This window comes from Phaethon aethereus (genome assembly GCF_964289735.1).
Source record: "Phaethon aethereus genome assembly, chromosome: 4".
NCBI lineage: Eukaryota > Metazoa > Chordata > Aves > Phaethontiformes > Phaethontidae > Phaethon > Phaethon aethereus.
This window is the reverse complement of record NC_138578.1, coordinates 74,643,368-74,661,642: the sequence shown is the minus strand read 5'-3', so window position 1 is coordinate 74,661,642 and position 18,275 is coordinate 74,643,368. Positions and strand designations below refer to the sequence as shown.

Sequence of the window (18,275 nt, the reverse complement as noted above, 5' to 3'; positions counted from 1 at the left end):
TTCAAATTGTTTTGAGTGTTTGTTAATTCTCTAGCAATAGTTTTTGGTAGAGTTCGTTAGCAATATTTCTGAACATTAAAAGGTATACTGGGAACTAGAAAGCCTGAAATATGATTGAGAATTAAAATGTCTTTTTTTTTCCTCTTTCTTCAGAGCTTCGTCAGATGAAGGAGTGATACTCTTGAAACATGACCAAAAAATGGACTAATTAAAAGTTTTCCTATTTCAGGAAAAAAACCCCAAAATGTATAGACCAGGGGAAACAGTCAAACGTCGACTCAACGTGCATGCTCCTCCTCGGATAAGAAGCGTGGAGGTTGCTAGAGGAAGAGCAGGTTATGGTTTTACCCTTTCTGGACAAGCTCCTTGTATTCTTAGTTGTGTTATGAAAGGAAGCCCTGCAGATTATGTTGGACTTAAAGCAGGAGATCAGATATTTGCAGTTAATGAAATCAATGTTAAAAAAGCCTCTCATGAAGATGTAGTGAAACTTATAGGAAAATGTTCTGGAGTCCTGCACATGGTCATTGCTGAAGGTATTAGTCATACAGATTCATGTTCAAGTGATGAAGAAGTTGGTTTTTATGATGGGAAAGGGTGGCTGAAACCCAAACCTGACTCTAAAGCTCTGGGTATAAACAGAGCAGAGAAAGTTGTTGAAGAAATGCAGTCTGGTGGCATTTTCAACATGATCTTTGAGAATCCTACACTTTGTGCTGCTAAGTCAGATAATTCTGCACCAAAACAAAGATCATTTTCAGATTCTGCTGCTATTAAATTTGAAACTGGCCATGAAAGTATAAGCAATCCAAACCTACTGTCGAAGGAAGAAATATCCAAAGTCCTGAATGATGATTCAGTTTTTAGAATTGGACTGGAGAGCGCAGAAGACTTTGGATTAGATGCAAGCATTTTAAATGTTGCCATGATTGTAGGTTACCTAGGCTCGATTGAACTTCCTTCAACAACCTCGAATTTGGAAAATGAGAGTTTGCAGGCTATTCGTGGATGCATGAGACGTTTGCGGGCAGAACAAAAAATCCATTCGCTAGTGATGATGAAGATAATGCATGATTGTATTCAGCTCTGCAGTGACAAATCAGGTGTAGTGGCGGAATATCCTGCAGAGAAACTGGCGTTCAGTGCTGTTTGCCCAGATGATAGAAGATTCTTTGGACTAGTTACAATGCAGACAAATGATGATGCAAGCTTGGCTCAGGAAGATGAAGGGGTTCTGAGGACATCCTGCCATGTTTTTATGGTGGATCCTGAATTATTTCATCATAAAATTCACCAGGGCATAGCAAGACGTTTTGGACTGGAATGTACAGCAGATCCAGACACAAATGGCTGTCTAGAGTTTCCAACATCATCCCTACCTGTTCTTCAGTTTATTTCTGTCCTTTACAGAGATATGGGGGAATTGATTGAAGGGATGCGTGCGAGGGCTTTTCTTGATGGTGATGCAGATGCTCATCAGAATAATAGTACAAGCAGTAACAGTGATAGTGGAATTGGAAATTTTAACCAAGAGGAAAAGAATAATAGAGTTCTGGTGGTTGATTTAGGGAGCAATCCGAGTAAACACATTCCTAACAGCATATGGGAAAATCCAGTAGGAAGGGGACAAAATCAGCCTGCTTCCCATTGGAATGGCTTCTGTCATGAACAAGAAGGAAACATTCCTTTAGAAGTAATTCAGAATGATAAGTCCCAAAATGTAAACAAACACTTAAGTCCTTCTGCTCGTATTGAAGTTCCACTGGTTTCCTCTCGAAATTCGGTACCGCCATCAAAGAAAAACGCTGCAGGCCTAGGCAATCAAAGGTGGTTGCCTGTGCATGTTTTACAAGAATGGCAGCATGGAAATGCTAGTGACCAGGAGTCGTACACTGATTCTACGGATGGTTGGTCAAGTGTTAACTGTGGAACTCTTCCCCCGCCAATGAATAAGATTCCAGCTGACAGATACAGGGTTGATGGCAGCTTTGGTCAGCCGCAGTTAAAATCTCATAAAAATGAATGGTCCAAGAAGATGTTTTGCATGCAGAACAAATTTGTCCCTCCGCACAGTATTAGGAAGTCTAAAGAAGATAAAAAGGTAAGAATATGTTGATACTGGTTCCTAAACGAACAAACAAAAAAACCTCCCAACCCCAAGGTCTATGGTATAATTTCATAATAAAATTTAAACAAGTATTATATCATTTACAAAATTTCAGATGAAGAAAATAATGCAGTTCTTTCTCCTTTGCAGAGGCTTTGCATATTCCTGTTTAATTGAGTGCAGCTCTGGAATTGTACTTCATCTGGAAGTGTTGTCTGTTAGAGCTTTCTCACATTTCTTCTCGTCTTTTCATTGTTTCCAAATGTTGCAGTGGCATTGCAATAAAAGGAGGCATGACATTCTAGCAACTTCAGTTCCTTCTGACCTCCAGCAGCAAAAGAATGGAAACAGTCTGGATCTTCAGTCTGGTTCCTTTTTTATAGAAGGCTGCAAATAGTTTTTATTTTAGTGATATTTATTTTTATAGAGATGTAGTCTAATCATTAGTCAAAATCTTGTTATACACTTTTCACCTTAAAGGAGTAAGACAATTTCATTATAAAAATTCACTCCAGCAAACCTTTCAATATAAGTAAATTCAGTTCAATACAATTAAACCTACATCAAAGGATGTTAGTGGTGATTATGGTGTCCTCTATTAGGTCACAAATCTAACATTCTGCCAGTAAGTGGTAATTCAAATTTTATTCCAAATTGCGGCTTCATCTACTTGTTTTGTCTACTATTAGACTTCTATAAACCGAAGCAAGAAGATTTAAAAAAAAAGTGTGGGAGGGGTATCCAACATAATTACATACTGTTTCCCTTTGTCACATACACATTTTGCTCTTGAGGGACTGCATGTCATGGGAGTCTGTTGTTGATAACTGGGATTCCAGTAAAGTGGAGATCATTGGTCTTATACTAAACGAGTTAGTAGCAGAGTTGTACCTAAAACATTTGCTGACTGCAGGGAAAGACAGAACCTTATACTCCAAATTAGTCTTCAGGAAGCATTGTCCTTCCATGAGGCAGTGTTGCTTATATGATAGATTCAAGTGTCCATCATACTATCCAAATCTTTTTGAAAAAATCTTTTTTCACATGATTAAAAATATCCAACTGCTGCTCAAGTGGATGACAGTAGAGATTCATTAGTTGTTTCACACTGTTACAAGCAAAATCTTTGCATTGACACTTGGGCATAGACTTTTTTGGGATTAGAATGCAAAACTTCAGAACGTTTTGGTGTGGGAAGAGAAGTTGTTTTTTATTGCTTTTCTTGCACTGTGAAGCCAACAACTTTTGCATACGTTCTTTTGTATGCTTTTTGGGCTGAAAAGAAAAAAAATAGACTAGTATATGTAATAGTTATACATGAGTGTGTTTTTAAGGTGAAGTGACTGCTACAGGCAGCATAGTTTTCCAGACCCACAATAATGTATTAAATTTCAGGTGATCTTAAATACAAGGTGATTCACACTTTTTGAAAACCAAGTAGAAATTATCCAAACAGAAACACTTAATTTGTAAACGCTGCCCACCCAAACCACCTAAAAAACAATTCTGTCTGCTACCTTGAAGACTACCTGCTTCATGATCTCTTTGCTGGTGGACCAAGGAAACGGCCTCTTTATACACAGCACCTGCTGTAGATGTGTTACGGATGTTGGTCCCAAGTGCTCTTTCAGAACTGGACCAGCTGCTGGGGATGCTGTTGATATTCCTTGAGGGTCTCTGCAACAAGTTTGTGTCTGCATTGTTATCCATGATGGTAATACGGATTAGATTTTTTTTCCAGAGATTTAAAATTAAACCAAATATTTTTTAAATATTTGAAACATTTATTTCGTGGAAGTCAAGAGTATACTAATGAAAATCTTACAGAAAATTTTACACTTCAAGATGAAAGATGTTCTATACGTGGGTAAACAGTATTAATATTTCACCTGCTGTATCACCCGTCAGCATATACCAGACTATGTGTTCCGGGACTAAATATCTCAATTTTCTCTTTTAAGTCTATTTACTAATAAAATAGGCATTCTGTTCTTTGATTAATAACAAATGGGTTTGCAAGACACATTTAAAATATTCCTACATGGCTTTAGCATTTAGTCTCCTCATTAAGGCTACAGAACCCCTTTTGCATCTTAATTTTGTTTTTCAGTATTATTGAAGGCTGTTGAGACTGATGAGAAAAGCTCATGAAAGTCTTGAAATCATTTGCAAATATGAGTTGCAAGCACTTAGCATTATTCAGAGTAATTCATAAAGGTGAAGTAGTACTATGTTCTCCTCTTAAATCTTTAATGAAAATAGTCAGGGGATGTTGTTGTTGATGAATGTACCTCTGTACTTCTCTAGTACCTCTGTATTTCTTTACTGCAGAAATAGGGAGAATCTATGTTTTTGCATGTTAGAGCCCTAATCTGCGTTCATAAGAGAATGATATTCAGAGTCTCATTTTGCTTTGTGTGAGGAGAAGAGGTAAGACTGTCTAAAAACATTATTCAGATGGGTTAGATGTTGCGTTCTAGAAAACTATACATCCTCAGCTTGCTGTGACCTTTTTAAGTGGTAAGTACTGATTTTACACAGCATGCTCAGACACATTCCAGTCATGGCATAAAGCATATAAAGTGGCCACATGGGATTACATTCATATTTTTATAACCTGGTGGCTGAGTCTAATGCTTCATTTGGCAGAGCAGTCCTTAAATTGCTTTTTAATTAAGGTGGGGTTTTTTTGGTGTTTTACATTAATACTGAAGGGTAATATATCCTACAAGTGGGAATGTGCTGAAGCCACTCGAGGGAGGAAAGGTTACCAAAGCTGGACTTTTTTGTGATGGACTCTGCACATCCGTATTACGTACCGTCTTTCTTGGAGCTTTCACTACACACTGGGGAAGGGATGTGAGTTCCTGATCTAGCAGAACTGCTGTGTGGCTAAACAGTGATAATCCACAGCATATAATTCAGGAAAATAAGCTGTACTGTACAGTGCTAGTGGGGGGTAAGAGGGACATGAACTCTTTCCTGATTTTATAGCTGCACTGATAAAACATTTGTGAATTGTACAGAACACAAGAGCAGATATGAAAAAGCTCTAGTGAACATATAAATTTAAAATTGCACTTTCAGAACTGGACTTGGGAAGTGTTTCTTGTGGGTAGGAATAGGTATGGCGTTTCAGACTTCAGGTTACAAGGAAGTAAATGCATTTTCTGAGCTTTGTTTTGCCTTTAGTGTTGTAGTCCCTTTAATGATGATGTTTTCAGCTCACAATTTAGAATTGTGGTTAATTTTGTAATAATTGGCAAAAACGTGTTTTAAATATTAGTACTCTTCACACTGCTACAACGCATTTAAAGTTCAATATAAGTGTGAATGGTTGAAAAAAATTAAAAACGCCTAATTTGATTAAATGTTACTGGATAGCATGAGGTTTTTTGTTTTGCTTTAAAGTGTTGTAAGGAATTTATCCCAAGGTTACTGAACTCATATTTTCACAATTGCTGTATTTTTTGTTTTTTAATCTTTGGCTTTTAAAATGGTTGTTGTATGTGGGGAGAGGAGAACAAAGTCAGGGAGATTTTGTTTCTGTTCCACCTCTTCTGACTGAGATTACTGGAAGGTATCTCTGGCCCTATGCACCTCTAAAATTATTTCCTGTACCAAACTTCATGTTTCCCTTGTTTCTTAAAAGTTTCATGTGAACAGATTTCTATTGAAGCAATTTGTGAGGCTTTTTTTTGGGTCTCCTTGACTAGTGGAAGGCAGATGATGTTGCTGAAGTTTACTGAAAAGGAAGATCATGGAACATGGCTTTGAATCTCCGAGTAACTAATGATGATTTCTGGCAGTGAGAAGCTTATGAATTGCTGAAAGACTGATGCTGGTTGGGGGTGTGTTTTCTAATGAGGTCTACGAGACTAGCAGATGAAGAGGCTGGTTAGGGTTTCAGTGGGAATAGAATAATTCCTGCATTTTTGTTTGTTATTCCTTGTGCACTGTACTACTTCCTTTGCTTTGTTATTTTCCCCTTCTTTGGCATCCCACTAAGTTTCAGGCACTTACCTACTCATCCTTTTGCATGATTTTGCGTTATGCAAAAGAAAAGCACCATGAGCAATATGAAAACATCAGGGGATGTTAGGATTGGCAAGGGACTTGAGAAATTGCTGAACAGGGAAGCATTCCTTTCCCTCTAGACTAAATTAATATAATACGTTTGATTTTGTTCAACCCTCACACTCTGTTTTCGGGCTAGTGCCTGGCCAAAAATATGTCTACCCATTACTGTTTTAAATTAAGTTTTACTGGGAGAATACTCCTTTTTCCACTGGAAAGCTTCATAACAGTCAGTTTACTCTTTGAGTTTTCTCTCCATAAGGACAGAATCCTAGGCATTGACCTCTCACCATTCTTCTTTTTTTTTTTTTTTTTTTTAAAGAAAGTCTGTTTTAGCATTGTGGAGGCAAGTATAATATTTAAGATCACAAGAGGTTTTACAACCTCAGCTTAATAACTAGTATTTGGGTATGAAGTCTATTCCAAGTGAATATGACAAATCTATTGAAAAGTAATTAAAAAGCCTTTTAAAATGTTGGGTATTGATTTTCAGAAACCCTTTTCTGCTTCACATCTGTTGTAAGACTTCTATCTTGACCACATTATTGTTTGTGCTCATGAAGAGTGTGAATTTGTAAATGGATGCTATTTGTAGATCTTAAGGAAGAAAAACAATAGATAATCTCATTGTCTGAGACACACTGCACAATTGTATTGCAAATACTTTAAAAAAAAAAAAACAAACTGAAAAATGTGTCAACTGCTTCATGACTTAAGCTACTGAAAATATTGTAAAAATGTAGAAGAGAGAAGACACGTAAGCAATATTGTGGGGTTCACTAATGCATGTTTCCTTGCTAATATATTTTCAGGATTACTATTACTGTTACTCTGTTTTGATCAGAAATTTAACTGTAACTACTTCAGAGTTGTCTTTGTTTCCAAAGCAAGTATTACTGAAAAAGATCATAGAATCATAGACTACTTGGGGTTGAAAGGCACCTTTAAAGGTTATCTAGTCCAACCCCCCTGCAGTGAGCAGGGACATCTCCAACTAGATCAGGTTGCTCAGAGCCCCGTCCAACCTGACCTTGAATGTTTCCAGGGCATCTACTATGTCCTTGGGCAACCTGTGCCAGTGTTTCACCACCAAGACATACTGTTCAAGTTAAAAATGGAATTTTTTTTTTTTTTTGGTGAAAATTTGTAATTTAATTCAATTCCAAGAATTGCAGTTTTTAATGTTGGTAACTGGGTGGTGAACTAACTGAAAGGCAGACATTTTCGATGCAAAGACAATGTTGGCAAAGCTGTGTGGTTCCCATATTTGTGTTTTGTTGTATAATTACATGTTTTTTTCCCTTTCCTCTATAATTCTGTTTGCTCACTAGCTTAAATTGTTCCACCCCAGCTGTTTATAAAGCAGAATTAATGGCAGCTGGATTGCTATTCTTATGCAGTACTATTTAATGTTAACCTTTGGAATGATAGGTTTTGATCTGATTTGAGATGTATGTATATACCTTAAAGAGAACTCAACTGAAATCCCAAACACCAGACTAGATTTGAGAATGTGCTAATGTGAATTAATCTGCAAAGGGGCATTTGTATGAAATAGGTCCTATGATACATTTTGCTATGAGAAAATGAAAAGTAACAAAATGTTTAGTAATTTCATGTGCCCTGTTCGTATGTACTGTAATCTTCTAAAATCTAATGATTTAAAAAAATGATCAGTTCTAGGATCTTTAAAAATGTATAAAAGCCAAAATAATGCTGGGTGCTTTTCTCTGAAAAAGAAATTAGATAAAATCTGGACAGTAAATGTTTGTAGAGCAATGTTGACTTTGTGAAATTTTCTCATTTCAAATATATGTGTTAGAGATCTAGAACTTTTCATTATACCTGAATTTAAATGTTTTCTAGATCAAGTGCGGCTTTGGACTCCAATTAACATCATGATAATTAAGGGGAGATGCAGGCATCTAAGTGTTTCTGAGATAGTTTTGAGTTGCAGGGTCACAGGAGAAGATAGCATCTTGAGAAACAAGGAGAAACAATGAAGAAAATAGCGTGGAGAAAAATAATTACAACAGAATGAATTGCAATGATGAAAAATGGCTTTATTTCAAGCATTAAACGTAGAAGCTTTGAGATAAGAGAGTATAAAATTATTGCCTGAGCTTCTAGTTTTATGAAGATAGACCCCAAATTCCTTGCAGTTGAGAAGATTTAGAGAAGAAAAGGAGCTGTAAAATACCAGTTCTTCACTGGAGAAGTGGTGTGGTTTAACCCCAACCGACAACTCAGCCCCATGCAGCCGCTCGCTCCCTCCCTCCCGGAGGGACGGGGGAGAGAATCAGAAGGGTAAAAGTGAGAAAACTCATGGGTTGAGATAAAGACAGTCCAATAGGTAAAGCAAAAGCCGCGCACACAAGCAAAGCAAAACAACGAATCCATTCCCCACTCCCCATGGGCAGAATGGTGTTCAACCATCTCCAGGGAAGCAGGGCTCCATCACACGTAATGGTTACTTGGGAAGACTTTTGTCTTCCAAATGCCATCACTCCAAACATCCCTCTCTTCTGTCTTCCCCCAGCTTTATATGCTGAGCATGGCGTTATACAGTACGGACTATCCCTTTGGTCAGCTGGGGTCAGCTGTCCCGGCCGTGTCCCCTCCCAGCTTCTCGTGCACCCCCGGCCTCCTCGCTGGTGGGGTGGGAGCAGAAAAGGCCTTGACTGTGTGTCAGCGCTGCTCAGCAGGAATGAAAACACCCCTGTGTTACCGACACTGTTCCCAGCATAAATCTGAAACACAGCCCCATGCTAGCTACTGGGAAGAAAATTAACTCTACCCCAGCCAAAACCAGCACAAGAAGAAATAAATCAATATGGAATAAAGGTCTTTAATTGACAAAAATAAATACAGAATTGCTAAAACTTACCTGAAGTGTCTAAACAGAAGCATGGAAAAATGAAGCCTCAAGAGAAAGAATTGGAAATGAATCCCATCAATAAAGTAGCCAATAATAAGTTTGCAAACTCAGTAAGTAATAGCCTCAATAAGTTTGCAAAGATAGTACCAGAGAAGGATATTCTGCATCATCAAACCAAATTGTAGCCCTTTTAGGCAATCATGTAGTGTCATGCCTTACATACACTTAGCAGGTGTACCTTTGAAAAAACAGCGTTTGCACCCTGCCTTCCCTTCCACCCTGCCTTCTACAGGAACAATATTTCAAGGCTATTACGATGTTAGAAACTTTTTAAATTTTTCAGTCTGAAATGGAATTCAGACATAAAATAGCCATGGCCAGTTTATACCCATTTTTTCTGCTGCTAATGTCTCCTTCAGTGAAAGTGACTCTTTCTTCAGTGTTTACCTTTTTGTTTATACATAGAAATCACATTCTCTTTGGCCTTTCATTTTGTTTGATGTAAAGTGCTTAGTCTTTTAGTCTTCTGGGAAGTAAAGTTTTCATTCTCTGGATAACTTCAGTAGCCCTTTTCTGAAACTATTCTAGTTTAAATTCTTATATATCGGATGAGATATCCAGTATTGAGGTCAATATCCTATTTTGGACACCGTCAGGAGCAGCTGCTTAGAAAAACCATGGAAGAGCAGCAAAAAATACATCCTTCTCATTTTCAGCAGCACATGGTTTAGAGACTTTCTTCCAGTAGAGACACCATGCACATCATTGTGTGTAATAACCTTTGTGAACGTTTGTTCTTGAATTTGTTGTTTCTTAAACTCAGTTGTGCTTTTGGCATTCCTGGTATCATGTGACCTAAATATTCTGCAGTTTAATAGCGTGGAAAGAAAATAGTACATAATTGAACTTTCCATATAGTTTTATTTCATACCTGCTAATATTTGTCATGAGAAGTACTGCACATCTTACTCTCTATTTATTTTCTCTTAGTTATTCAATTTTGTTTTAAACCTCAACCACCAATCACTTACTTTCCAAGCAGAAGTCAGTTTAGTCTCCTCCCATACAAAAGTGTTTTCATAATTGTAATCTTTCTTCTTTAGTTGTACGTATTACCTTTGAGATGGGTTGACCAGCACTATAAGCAGGCAATGTATTCATGAAGCTTATTTCTTAATTTTTTTGCTTTTCTGATGATTCTTCATTTGCCTTTTTGATTGTTACTGATTATTGGGCCATACTTACACTGTTCCCAGCTAATGCCTGCCTAATGTTCAAGATGATTTGGAACCAGCTGTTGTATGTGTACTTGTAATTTTCTCCACGTTTTCCCCTAGTGTACTCGGGTCTTTCCATTCCTCTGCAATTTCCAGCTAATAGGCTTCCAACTCATACAAGGTACTGTTATTTAGTTATACTGAGAAAATGATCTTACTACTCCATCTGCATTAATACTATCAACATGTGTGGGTTTTTGTTTGAAAAGGGATTAGGATAGTACTGAAATGTAGGTGGTCAGTGTTTTGTGTGTAGTATCCTTAGTACAGGAGACAAGCAATAAATTTAATTTACTTGGACGCCCAATGTGACAGACACTTTTCTATGTCTTCCCAGAGTGCATAGAAATCTTGCACAAAAATTTACGTCATTCTTGATTAAATTATGGGCCCCTGTAATGGTTAGAAGGCAGTGAAATGTGTCATTATTATCCGATTAGTAAAGAGGTATTCTTAAAAGTGATCAAATCCATTGACCAGTAATGGTGAATAATACCATTTGAATCCTCTGTCATACTGATGGAAAAAAAAAAAAAATCATTACAGGAATTGCAGTGTCATTAAAACCTGTGGAAAAGCTGTCAGTGAAGTTTGAATGATGTTAGACCTTTTTTAATTAACCCCCCCAATCTAATTTTCTGCTGTGATGTCAATCCATGATGATGGCAACAGCACAGGGCAGCCTGGAGGGTGTTACTTCATTCTTTTTTTGTTCAGTAGCAGATGGAGACTTTTCCCAGAGCATCCCTACCTATCCCTCGGAACTTACCGCTTCTGTTCCTGTTACGGGCCAGGTGACACAGGGACCACAGCAAGCTCTTTTCCCACTTCCCTCCCAAGTTCTTTTATCTCTTTCAGGGTACGAGAAGGCCTCATGCAACGTACCTCATTTTTCAATGCATCCCATTTCAATCCCATTCTCGGGCCCCATAGACTCCCACTTTACCAGTCCTGCAAGTCTGCACTGTCAGATTTTGGGTGGAGGAGTATGTGATGCTGGCTGGTAGGATGAAGGCTAAAGGGAGGTCATGGCCTACATTGCCTGCTCTGCGCTGCTGCAGTGGGATGGTCACGCAGCTAACGGGACCCATGATCAGGAGAATGGGTGCCTAGGGATGCTAGTGGACAGCAGAGGAAGAGTAAGCCAAATGGTCCAGAGCAGGCTTTGAGACTAACACTGTTGATAGAACAATATCTGTATCAACTTCTTTGTTCTGTCATCCTCTAAGATTTGCAGTATTTCTGGAGATTTTGTGTACTGACTGTATTGGCATTACTGTGGCATCCCTGTTTCCCATCCCTTTTCAGAAGGGTGTAAATTAGGGACTTTGATTCCGAAGTCTTAAACCTGCATTTTTTTATAAAGATTAACTGCTGCTTTAGACTGACCCTTCTGCTCTTTAATGTTCGAGAGTCAATTTGGCATGTTTTGAATACCCACAGAAGTTTCAAATTATATGATCTGTGTATCTGGTTTCTGAACTATTATGCACTTTACCATGCAAAGTCATAGAGTCAAACCTAAAAGCAGTGAGAGCTTTTAAAAGCTTCAATAGCTGGAAATCAGAGTAGGGCAAATTAAAATTTGATGATTTTATAGTTAGTATGATTAAGCTCTGTGACACATAGAATGTAACAAACTCTTTATCAGTTGAGCTTCTTAAATTGAGGCCTTTTAAATGGTGCTGTTCCTTTTTTTTGCGATAAAATCTGTGAATATATAAGGATCCTCCTTTTGTTACGTGCTTTTTAGAGGCAATTAATCAGAAATCAGTACTCAAATTGATGCTTGTTGTACAGACACTCATAGAATTTTTGTTAAAAGAATCTAATTTATTGGACTTTTTAGTATAGGGAGATGCTTACCTGGGGAATTGACTCTCTGGAGCAGGATGGCCAGTTGCTGTCCGGGCAGTGATGGTTGTTTCTGTTGCACGTATCCTTGCTGTGGTTTAGCTGGATTGTGTAAGACTCCCCAAACTGTTGTTACAGTGGATTTTTCTAATCCAGCTGGCAAGTGGTCCTGCGTGACCATTCTAGCACATGTGGAGCCCTTTTGTATTGATTATCTTAAACAGTCAGAACAGAGGATAGCATACGTGTTCCACCTAGCAGGAAGAGGAAACAATTTCTATCAAAATTACTACATACCAGTAACTATGTTTTTGTTTTAGAGCTCTTATAACTTTGTTCATGACATTCAATTACTTCCTTATGCTTTTTTCCTCAAAAATTTTAAAGAATAATTTCACTCACATGCCTGTGAATCTTGTGAGATTAGCTTTCATTGTGAGACAGTTTTGAAAGGGTTTGAAAGCATCCTTCTGTAGGTAATGTTAGTGTTTTTCAAACTTTTTAGATGAGCTCCCCTTCTTGTTTAAAAAAACAAAACTTGTTTAACATTTAAAAGGGGAGCTTTTAGATTACTTCTCCCCTTCTTGGTCTTCCACATAGCAGCCAAAATCTCTGTCCCCTAAGATTCAGCCGCTTTAGTTTCCCCTCAGGGTCACAAACTGTAATGTGTTTTCTATGAAAAGATTAAATTTACAAGATTTTATAGCTGGCCTAAGCCTCACAGTTTTTCTTTCTCCTTTTTTCCCCTTTCTGGATTCCTCCTGCCAGCTCCCTGTATTTTATTGTGTCAAGGATCCCTGAACACCTCACAAAAATCTCCCACTTCCATAGTCTCTTGCACTTCAAGAGCTGCCAGTGTCCTTTCCTTGCTACTTCCCTCCTGCTCCTCCAGCTTTAAAACCGTTGTCCCAGAGGAAAGGAATCTCATTGTTTTATTAGCTATATTCAGGTACTTGGATGAGAGGGCAATATGTGTTTAACTGTAGAAAGACACAAAGACCATGTAGTACAAAATGGAAACTTCAGGTTGTTATGTATGATGATTTATTAAAAAATTATAATATTTGATAAGTGCATTTGCTAGAATACGGAAGAGCATGATACCGCTCATGCTATAGCTGGGAATTTCTTTAAGCTAATCGAAGACGTTTTCTAGAGGTGTTTGGTTTCTTTGGGTTCTGAATAATTGATAAGGTTTCATCAACTCTGTTCACCCAGGCTCCGGGTTAGAGTATCGTGTTGACTATCAGAGTTTCACATCACGTTTCTTTGGTAGTACCAACTCTGTTCCCATCACTCTCAGGCTGGACTTGGCAATGAGCATCATCAGTTATGGTGTCATGACTGCCTGTGGATCTGTATTAGAAACAGGATTATTTAATTTTGTAAACTATTGTTAGCAGAGAGGAGGGGGCAGCCTGCTGCAGTTCGGGAGCTGGCATGAGTGGTCAGAGGTACATGCAAAGTCCTTTAAGCCAGCACAGCTGCTGAAAAAAAATGTTATATGGCACTAGTGCCTAACTTGTTTATTAGTTGAAGTTACTTCTAAGAGCCCATCCTTTTTCTTTTCTGTCTTCAAAGAACTAGATTTGTTCAAGTCACCATCACAGAATCATTAAGGTTGGAAAAGACCTTTAAGATCATCAAGTCCAACCATCAACCCGACACCACCATGCCCACTAAACCATGTCCTGAAGTGCCACGTCCACAGGTTTTTTGAACGCTTCCAGTGATGGTGACTCCACCACCTCCCTGTGGGCAGCCTGTTCCAATGCTTGACCCCTCTCTCAGTAAAGAAATTTATCCTAATATCTAGGAAATATTATAATATCTATATAATATTCTATATTATCTAGATAATATTCTCTATATTATCTATATAATCTATATACTCTATATTATCTATATAATATTCTATAATATCTAGGAAAAATTCTCCCCTGGTGCAACTTGAGGCCATTTCCTCTCATTAATGTATTGGATCACTTCTGTTCTTTCTGTCCCTTTGTTCGCAGGCTAAGGAGTTGTGTGCTTGTTCCCTGCCTCTGTCTTGCTAATACATGAAGTACAACATTTTCCACTTTCTCATTTGTACTTTTCTTGGATACCTTTCTTGTTATCAGAAACTGTTCTTGCTTAGACACATTCACAAACTGCTGCTGTGTCAATCCTCCTCTGGTGACCTCTGTTTTTAATGCCTTTCTTGTCGAGTAGATTAGAAGATAACTCATCCAGAAGGCCAAATAAGCAAGTTAAAAATTAAATTTAAAAAAAATTGTATTTGAAGGAAAAGAATATGTTTTGGTCAGTGATTGATGGTTACTTCAGGGGAATGTATTTGCACTTGCCATTTCCTGTTAGCCTAAGGAAAAGGGGTGATCTAACCATATATTAAAAAAAAAAAATGATGCCGACCTGTTCATTGTCCTGCTTTTTATCTTATGATTATACATTTAACTGGTATTTCAGTCCATACAAGTTCATAATTTTTACTTTGTTATAAGAATAAAAAAAGGAATGGATTTTTTAGAGCATCAGTGTGTTAATTCCTTTAATCCTTTGTTGTTTTTCCTCTCCATCTGCCAAATGTTAACAGGATAAGGGCTTTTAGAGAGATGTTCTTTTATACTTTCAGCATGGTGGATAGTAGGAGCAGGGTTGTAATTATCTGTATTGCAAAATGCAGAGGATATATTGCTGTAGCACATACTTTTCACTAACAACTTGTTTTTACAAATTTCTGTGCTTTTCTGTTTGCTTCTGGATTCCTAAAACGAAGACACTTAGTGAAGTATCAGGTGGACTTCAATTTTTAATACTGTGATAGGGTTTCTTAGATTTTCTTGATTCTTTAGATATTTTTAGAGGTTTTTTAATAGATTCAGCAACACAGTGTTTCCAGAAGAGAATCTTTTAAGATATGACAGTAAATAGTTCTAGGGCTTAGAGGCAATCTGTACTTAACAAAAGCCGCAGCCCAGTGTTCATGTAGCAAATTTCAGTGTTTTAGTTTGGCAGCTAACAGTGGATGAAACAGCATTTTGTTGGTCATATAGTGTACTGTTTTGAAATTTTTTTAGGTTCGTTTAACGTTTTTTAATATCTGTGTAATAAAAGCTTCTAGAAGTATGATAATTTCTTTATGGCTAACAGACTGCAAAATTTGCATTAATATCAGTCATTGCAGTAGCAATCTCTTTTTGCTCAAATGCTGTGGATTTCTTTAGCCATGCTGATTAGTGCATTGTAGTTGCAATGGCTGTTCTTTCTTCAAGACATGGATGATTTTATTTCCAGCTCTTCAGAGTCCCATGAAAAACATTTGCCAAAATGTTGCTGCTATTTGCTCAGGTTACATGATTTTTTCTTTACTTGTGTGCGTGTGTGTATGCAAGGCAATTTTTTTAACTGATCTGCAGAAGGAGGTCTGCCTTCCTAGTCTGAGTATCTGGGATTGAGTCAAGAAGGGATGAAAAGGGAGACTTCTCAGCACCATTACCAGGAAATTAAATACTTTGTGAACTGCAGTCTTTTTTAGCAATGTCTTCCTTAATTTCCTAGATTATTAATTTGATTCTTCAGAGCAAGGAAGAGATTTTTGTCAGTTGAAAACATTTTCCTAATTGCAATTGTTATCCAAATGGGTTGGAGAAATGGTAAACTCAATGAATTTTTATATTTTGTAAGAATTTTTAAGCACTGATTTATTCTCAGGGTATTTTTTTTCCTGCTCTTATCTTTAACATTCCCTCCAGGGCTCAGTAGTGAGTTTTTTACAAGAATGTCAAAAACAGTAAATAAAAATTTTGAGGATACCAATTTACTGTTTTCTTTTCTAATACCACACAATGTGCAAGTGTTTTTTGTCCTCTCTCCCTCTTTCTCTTTGTTATGTTTCTGATCACAAATTGGTAAGCAGCATTTACTTCTAAAATGGGGCATCTGGTGATAATTAATCTTATCTAGAATCTGCTTCTCAGTGGAATCTAATTAGATTTGTCTTCAGGTAGTTTGTTCGTCTTCTTTTAATTTGTAATGTTACTGTTTCAAACATGGTTTTGGGTGTATGTTCTCTACTTGTATGTCTTAATCTCCCAGAATTGTATATGGTAATCCCCACTATTAAAACATACTGGACAGTTTATATTCTCTCTGGGCTGAATGGGAAAGAGAAGTGAAAGTCTGTACATTATCCAAAATAGATATGACTGTTATTGATGTTTTTTTTCCTTTGTTTCCTTTCACCAGTTTTCTTTTATGAAAGACTAAGTCCTCTGAGGGATGCACCTTGTTTTGAGAAATATGTGAAAGACCACTGAGCAGAATCCATACTGTGTAACTATTTCATTAGTTTCAAAATACCAGTTGTACTGGTATCATTAATTTCACTAGCCTTAGAATTTGCTGAGCTGTTCGTAGTCTGATAGTTTTTTCACTAATCCACAGATGAACAATTTAAAAATTGCAAAACTGGTGTGGTCATACTTGACTAGTGGTGAAACCTTGTAGTTGTACACATATATTCATGCTGCATTAATAGGAACATACTCACAGAGGAGGAGCCATGTCAGTGTTTTGGGGTGTTATGTGGTAATAGTAAAGGATACTGGTCAATATAAGCAGAGGGTACTGTGGAGTTCACAGTTTGACACAGATACCTGCATTCATAGAATCATAGAATCTTTGGGTTGGAAGGGACCTTTAAAGGTCATCTCGTCCAACCCCCCTGCAAGGAGCAGGGACATCATGAACTAGAGCAGGTTGCTCAGAGCCCTGTCCAACCTGACCTGGGATGTTTCCAGGGATGGGGCATCTGCCACCTCTCTGGGCAACCTGTGACAGGGTTTCACCACCCTCATTGTGAAACATTTCTTCCTTAGATCTAGTCTAAATCTACCCTCTTTTAGTTTAAAACCATTACCCCTTGTCCTATCGCTACAGGCCCTGCTAAAAGGTCTGTCCCCATCTTTCTTATGAGCCCCCTTGAAGAACTGCCAGGCTGCAATAAGGTCTCCCTGGAGCCTTCGCTTCTCCAGGCTGAACAAGCCCATCTCCCCCAGTTGTCCTCAGGTGAGAGCTGTTCCATCCCTCTGATCATTTTTGTGGCCTCCTCTGGACCCTCTCCAGCAGGTCCATGTCTTTCCTGTGCTGAGGGCTCCAGAGCTGGACGCAGCACTGCAGGGAGGTCTCACCAGAGTGGAGTAGAGGGGCAGAATCCCCTCCCTCGACCTACTGGCCCCGCTGCTTTGGATGCGGGCCAGGATGTGCTTGGCTTTCTAGGCTGTGAGCACACATTGCTGGCTCATGTCTAGGTTCTCATCCACCAGTACCCCCAAGTCCTTCTCAGCAGGGCTGCTCTTGATCCCTTCACCCCCCAGTCTGCACTGGTGCTGGGGGTTGCCTTGACCCAGGTGCAGGACCCTGCACGTGGCCTTGTTGAACCTCATGAGGTTCACATGGGCCTATTCCTCGAGCTTGTCCAGGTCCCTCTAGATGGCATCCCGTCCCTCAGGTGTGTCAACCGCACCACTCAGCTTGGTGTCATCTGTGAACTTGCTGAGGGTGCACTCGATCCCACTGTCTGTGTCACTGATGAAGATTTTTATTAAAGAGTACTGGTCCCAGTACAGACCCTTGAGGGACACCACTCATCACTCATCTCCATCTGGACATTGAGCCATTGACCACTACCCTCTGGGTGCCACCATCCAACCAGTTCCTCTTTCACCAAACAGCATTATGTATAAGCTTTCAGTTTAGACAGGAAAGACTGCTGTGACTGTAAGGTACGAGCCAAGAGTGAACCACCTCAGTGGTACTTGCCTTCATCAACAGATGATTTTAAAAGTTGCTCAGAAAGACAGGAGCTGTCCTCACTCCATGCTTGCTCTCTGTGGACATTTACAGAGAGCAACTTTCCTGTCGTCACATGTAGTTGATCATTTTTTGATTCTATGATTTTATGATGATTTTAGTAAAGGCCTTCCTAGCTTGTTTATACTGTACTTTTAAATGTTCTCTTAAAAAACTTAGGAACCAATCTCCAGTTGCCAGATTTCCAGTTTCACTTGGCAGAACCTGC

The 18,275-nt window shown here is 38.4% G+C and overlaps 1 protein-coding gene across 3 annotated transcripts in view; it reads left to right on the top strand.

Moving 5' to 3' along the window:
* Window positions 1–244: 244 nt before the first annotated feature.
* RGS12 (regulator of G protein signaling 12) overlaps window positions 245–18,275 on the top strand; it is a gene marked incomplete at both ends in the record, with an annotated part of 86,443 nt that continues 68,412 nt past the window's right edge. For all 3 annotated transcript variants that reach the window (XM_081999247.1, XM_081999246.1, XM_081999245.1), the window contains one exon: window positions 245–2,101. In XM_081999247.1, the coding sequence (XP_081855373.1) occupies window positions 245–2,101 (1,857 nt within the window). The remainder of the gene's footprint in view (window positions 2,102–18,275) is intronic.